Raw genomic sequence first — 6,713 nt, 5'->3', positions numbered from 1 at the left:
ATGTAATACATGATGATGATAATTTCTTTTGATAAGACTCAAGGCAGAAGATGAATAACCTTTTGAATGCAATTATGTGAATTTGAGTTCAATCCTACTACATGGCATTTTGGCCAAGTGTCTTCTACCATAGTCTCAGGTTGATCTTTTCAGTGAAGTTGGGTAGATCTGTTTCTATTTTTGGGAGGTAGTGTTCATTCACCACTTGGTTTTTCGATAACATCACCTAGTCCTCATGTGCATTTAGCAGTGTTAACTCTGTTGCAAACATTGGGAACAGATTTCTGGTCCAAGGATATTGAGATATTAGTACCAACAATTCTGGAAGACTTTAAAAGAATGAAGACTCCTAAATCTCTCATAATGTAACTGAGGAAAAAGTAATTCTCAGTGATTGACTTTTGTTCAGATATTTAGAAATTTAAACATGAGAATGATGTCTCAAGTAACTGTAGTAATTGGCTAGCATACCAAAGTCTCCCTGTGACTGTTTGGCATGCTAGAAATAGCAGCATAATCTTCAAATTTTATTGTATTACCTTCAAAATAGGTGAATATACTGAATAAATTAGACCTGGTTATTAGATGCCAAACACGATGGTCGTAGCTGAGTGTTAGTTGATAAGTGTTATGTAAATGATAATTCATTTTAATAGCATACTTTTGTATGTCTTTCTTACATGCACGGTTTTGCTTGATTGAGATGGGGGTAAAAATTTAAATTACAATTTTATTTTGCTGCTTAAATTCCACCAATGGACCATGTGTGTGTTACTTTGAAATCATCATTCTATAAAATGTGTTTAAGGGTAGAAAAATATTGAAGAAACATCAATACACATGAGAGTGAAAATGGAGTGTAGTTTGGGTTGTGCTAGAAACAATAGTCAAACTACCCTTGAATTGTTCATCTTTTCCTCTGAAAATATTTACAATTTTTTTTTTTCTTTTTTCACTAAAAAAAAATAAAAAAAGGCGGTGGGGGGAACCAAAGTCAGTCCAGATAGTTATCTATACTGTTCGAAACAGCCGTAACAATAAAATCACATCTTAATTTTTTTTTACTAAAATTAATACTAGTATATTAAAAAACAGCCAAACCTCCCTTAAATTGTTCACCACTTCCTCTGAAAATATTTACATTTTTTTTTCTTTTTTACAAAAAAGGCTCCTCCCATGGTTTTTAATTTTTAAAAAAATGGCCCAAATCTGTCCAGATAGTTATTATTGTAAGGCTTATAGTGTTCCAAACAGCCATAACAACAAAATCCCTTTTTTTTTCCCCAAAAAATTATACCAGTATATGAAAAAATTTTCCTTCAATAAATAATGTTCTTATATTAATGTATACAGAATAAACTGGGTTTTCCAAATAGCAAATTAAAACTTGAAATGAAAACATTGAAATAAAGAGTGAGAGACTTTGAAAATGAAAATGGAATACTCCACAGTGAATGCAACAAATATTTAAATTTGTGAAAAATTGGAGATCAAAAATTTGATAAAGTTCAGAAATCCAAATTATAGGAAATTTCTTGGAACATGAATTTATAAAAAAATTTCCAGATAGTCAAGCCTTTAATAATTGATTTCTTTTAGTACTTTTAGTAACTGTTACATACCTAATTAATAAGCAGCTTTCTCCATTATAATATAGAAGCAAATTTTAGAAAGAAAAGGATAAAACTTCTTTCATTTACCTGATGCTGTTCTTGTTGCTGTCAGCTACAACAGTTTCAGATTCAGCCTCATTTAATTCAGCTTCATTAAAATCTATTAAACACATGACAAAATCAAGAGATAAAGAAATTTTTCATAATTTTTTAAGTGAATATACAAGTATTATGAAAAAGATAAAACTAGATGGAAAGTAAATAAAATAAAAATAGAAAGAAGTACCCAAATATATATTTAAATAGGAATTGGGAATTTTCTGAAAATTAATTTTAGGCCAAAAGTATGGATTAATCTTTCATTCTGACAAACCAAGAATAAAAGTTGGATGATATACAAGTAAGCTTACTGATGCAATGGTGAACTGCAAGTACTGCTTTTGTGACCACTATGTACCAAAATGAAAATTGGTACTATTTCTACTTTATGATCAAATGAGAGGTTTTAGAAGGACTGTCCTAGTTATAAAACACTTGTTATACATCCAGATTTTCTCAACAATCTAACCATTGCTATCATGTAAATACAATAAAAAAACCAAAAAAACCCAGGAATAAAAATAAGTAGCATGGTTGAACTCAGAGGATTATTCATTTATTTCTCTTACAATGCTACCTTTCTCCTATGTCATGCATTTGTGAACAATAAATAGCACTCGATAAAAGGACTCTTATTCTGTTTAATTTGATATTGGTTTGTCAGTTTAGCAAAATTATTCACAGTAGTGACCTTACTGGTGCTGCTTCCACATAAAAAGCACCGAGTCCACTCTGTAAAGTGGTTGGCATTAAGAAGGGCAACCATCCATAAAACTATGTCAAAGCAAACCTTGTCAGTGCTGGTGCCATATAAAAAGCATCCAGTTCACTCTATAAAGTGCATCCAGCTGTAAAATCTACGCCAAAGAAGACTGGAGCTTGTCCTGTCAAACCATCCAACCCATACCAGCATGGAAGACAGAAGTTATATAATGATGATGATTATTATCATTACTATTATAACCCTTTAGCATTCAGATTACTCTGCCAAATGTAATACTTATTTGCATAGTTTTAAATTAATCATGCATTATCTCATAGCTTTGAGACTATCCTGATGTGATTATTTTGTTAAAGGACGACATTGTAAGGTAGGTGTGAGAGGCTGGATCTGGCTGGTTTGAACATGAAACTGGAAGAATATATGGGCTGGAAATCAGTTTAAATGCTATAAGGTTAAAGATATTTCACTAATATACTTACTTTCTAAAACTGCATCAAGAAGAGATGTGCTCAGTTTGTCATCTTCACTGACTTCAGTTCCAAGTTTGGGAGCCTTAGCGATCACATTTATCACTTGGTCAATGTGTGTGTAAGGATTTGAAATATAAACCATAAATAAATTTGACACAAACTGGAGTAAAGTATCCCCTTCTTGGCCAGCACCAAAATGAACCAGCCAATCAAGCCATATAAGGATTTCATTTTTCAAACCCGCAAAGAAACCAGTTTTGTAGAGGAGCTGGGTTAAAAAAAAAAAAAAAAAAAAAAAAAAAATGCATTGTTTCATTTGACTAAAAATTCTTCAAGGTTGTGTCCCAATACCTTGAATATAGTGGCTAAAATAAACAAAAGATTAACCCCCTTCACCTCTAAATATTAACTGTACATTCCTCACTGTTATGCTTATATGTAAACTTTAATCCAAGAAGATTTTAATCGAATTGTTTGCAAAATACTGTGTGTGGCAGTGCCTGTACTTATCTGAAGAGTAACACAAATTTACCTGACATACTAATGACTTGTTGATTATAAGCAGTTGAGGATCTTGAATGGTTACTAACAAATCCAGAATAATGTGTATGTGAGCTTGCTTCAGATCATTCTAGAAAATAAGAAAGAAAATAGGGTTAAAAGCAAAGACATAAATGCTTCAAAACAAAGTAAATTTTTCATTTTACCACCAGTACTTGCATAATTTTAACCATGAGAATCCTTCCTTACATAATCTGCATTAATGTGTTAAAGCAGATTAGAGGCATGAAGTTGTCCATGTTCCATATAAGAGCAGCCAGCTTCCTAAAGGGAAGGCCCAGTTCATATACCGAATCAGTCAATATAATTATCAGAGCAATCTTTCTGACTTGGATGATTTACATAAAGGAATTATATTATAAACAAAAAGACATGCAAATAAAGTAGCACCAAGCAGATGACACTGCTCAAACAGCTTCAAGTAATACCTCTACTGCAAATATTTAAGCTAGGTTTCCAATCTGATAATTTCCTCCCTGGGTTATTCCCCTGACTTAGTAATGATTAAAAACAGAAAAGAAAAAAATCTTAAAATAAACAGCAGGCTGGCCGGTAACAATTTTTTCTGCAATATATGGATAGTTTATCCTGTTCATGCTATTGAATTAGCATTATCATGTGTTTGAGAATAAACTATTTCTGTATTTTTAAATAAATTTTCTTCTACTGGATTGACAAAATAGTAATTTAAAATTGTTATTTTTAAATAATGTTAATACCTCGTCCAATCCATGCTAGCATGGAAAGCAGACGTTAAACGATGATGATGATGATGACCTTGGGAGAATGGAAGACAAATTAAATTAAATGGTCAGTAGAATGGAAGTCATAAAGAGAAATTAAACAGAACCTCTTTAACATAATACTTTGAAATAGCATATCAGTAGTGAAATGTATAGTAGATTCTCAATCTAAACAAGTTCTTTTGTCATTCCTACTATGTCTCAATCCTGAAGCCCACACTTAAGCATTTCAACAAATGCTATCTTGAAACTGCAAACCTGTCAACTCAATCTTTACCTAAATTTTCCATAAGGACATTACCGTTCAGTAAAAAAAACTGAAAATTAATCTGCACTGATTTTACCAGTCTGGTGTCAGCAAATGTAATGAAAAGGCAATGCAAATATGGATGGCAATTGTGTGGAAAAAATAGTGTGCTGACAGTGAAATATACCCATGAAAAGGAAAACCAAGAAAGATATGATGGAAAGGATAGGGGGGGGTCAAATTTAAGGTCTCAGGGGATGCAGAATCAAAATTGACAAACATGATGATGATGATGATGATGATGATGATGACGATAATGATAAAAACAAATATTCTCTTACACTCTTTGCCCACTGTAGACCAATGTCAGCAAATAACTTGAAAAAATATAATTTTATTTTAGTCTGCAATTGAATCTTCAGGTTTCTCTCATCTGACACTGAACAACTATTACCACTGTTGTCTTCCTCAGTAGTTTCCTTGTGTTCTTTCCACAGATTAAAAAGCTTCTGCATTCTACTTATGATTTCTCCAAAGGTGGCATCAGACAGAGAAGAAGGCATCAGAGATTGATAGAGGCAAAATATCTGCATACTGAGTGCCACATGTTCAAGAGGATCAACTTTGTCTGAAAAAAAAACAAAAAAAAAAAAAGTTTCAATTTTCAAGAAAAAAAAAAAAAATCTTTTAAAGAAAGAGAAATCAGAAGTAATGTTCATGACAATATTCAGGATGTCAATAATGTCAGAGAGGTAATTCTAACTGGGTGTTGAAACCAGGTTTGGTCTTATCCTCCTGAGAGAGAAACAAAAGCAACTATCACAAAAACTATTTCTTCAATCCTAACTGCAACAACCAAAACTACAAGTGAGAGTATCCACTGTCACAGCAACAGCCATGACCACTGCCACATTCACAATTACTCTCATAAATAACTCTGGTAGCAGTGACTGCTGTTAAACCTGCCACAACAATCACTCCAGTCATATCATAACATTACAAGTCACAGCCACAACTGCCACAACTGCCACTTCCATCCTCACAATTATAGCATCAACAATAATGAAGAATAGAAGCAATTTGAAATAGTTTTGAATTTAGCTCATAGATAACTTTTTGCTATTCCTTACAACCACCATTACTTTCACCAATACAACTAGAACATACATAACTTTGAACTTCTACATAATTTAGTTTGTGGATCAGATGTATCAATGCCAAAGAGCAGTATCTTAAAAATGGTGAATTCTTTCTCCCTTTTTTTTTTGTTTTACTGAATTCATTTTAATCGTTTTGTTTAGTCATTTAATTGTAGCCCTGCTGGGGTACTGTCTTCTAGGCTACAATCAGGGTACTTATTTCATGAACTTAATAGATTTTAGTTTAAGTAAGAAATGTATGCAAAGTAAAGCATGAAAAGTAGACTTGAATGGGATCAGTACTCAGAACATAACCAAATACCACAAAATATTTCTTCAACACTTTACTGTTTCTGCTATCTACTCATTATGATGAGATGTTAAATTCTATGCAAACTACTAATGAATTTCAAATAATTTGCCATGCCAATCTCTAATGTATCTAATTCTAGTGTGTTCAGCCAATATGAACAAACTAAACAGTAAAATGAATACCTAACGCTTTAACTTACAACACTGCATTTGATATGGCCTTTCTGCATGATAGATTCATCCAAAGTATAGAATTAGAATAATTGATGAGTCAAATCTAAGGTTTTCCCTAAGCATTCAATTAGATTTTCAAAACCAGATATTTCAAACTGTTTATATGAGCAAACCAACATGTCAGACTTTGAACTGATTCTTCAACTAAAACTAATGACGGAAAATGTTCTTATATTTCAAGAAATAGGAAAAAGTAACCAAACCTGAATAATTTTCTTTAGTATCTGTCTCAGTAGGTTTTGGTTTGTCCATTTTTATCCAACATTGATATATAGTAGAAGTACTTGGAAGCAACTGTTGTGACGAGCAAAATAAAATTCAATTTCATACACATGCACATACATATATCTATATAAATGTAATAAGAGTAAAAAATTGCAAAGGAAGATGACAAAGGAGTATAGGGAAAACATATAAGACCTGGACATGCATATCTCTCAACAAGGAATAAGCATGTTCAAAATAGCACAAATATTTTTCATGTTAAAAGCCTAACTTATATATATATATATATACGTGTATATATATGTATGTGTGTGTGTATATATATATATATATATATATATATATA

The 6,713-nt window shown here is 31.9% G+C and overlaps 1 protein-coding gene across 1 annotated transcript in view; it reads right to left on the bottom strand.

The window, feature by feature from the left end:
• LOC106870260 (nucleolar pre-ribosomal-associated protein 1) overlaps positions 1-6,713 on the bottom strand; it is a 45,627-nt gene that overhangs the window by 8,348 nt on the left and 30,566 nt on the right. The window contains exons 11-15 of the mRNA XM_052966752.1: positions 6,346-6,436; positions 4,799-5,085; positions 3,439-3,537; positions 2,916-3,174; positions 1,701-1,773 (exon numbers count right to left, since the gene is read on the bottom strand). Of these exons, the coding sequence (XP_052822712.1) occupies positions 1,701-1,773; positions 2,916-3,174; positions 3,439-3,537; positions 4,799-5,085; positions 6,346-6,436 (809 nt within the window). The remainder of the gene's footprint in view (positions 1-1,700; positions 1,774-2,915; positions 3,175-3,438; positions 3,538-4,798; positions 5,086-6,345; positions 6,437-6,713) is intronic.

Source organism: Octopus bimaculoides, chromosome 3, assembly GCF_001194135.2.
Source record: "Octopus bimaculoides isolate UCB-OBI-ISO-001 chromosome 3, ASM119413v2, whole genome shotgun sequence".
NCBI classification, from domain to species: domain Eukaryota; kingdom Metazoa; phylum Mollusca; class Cephalopoda; order Octopoda; family Octopodidae; genus Octopus; species Octopus bimaculoides.
This window is presented reverse-complemented; position numbering and strand designations above follow the sequence as displayed.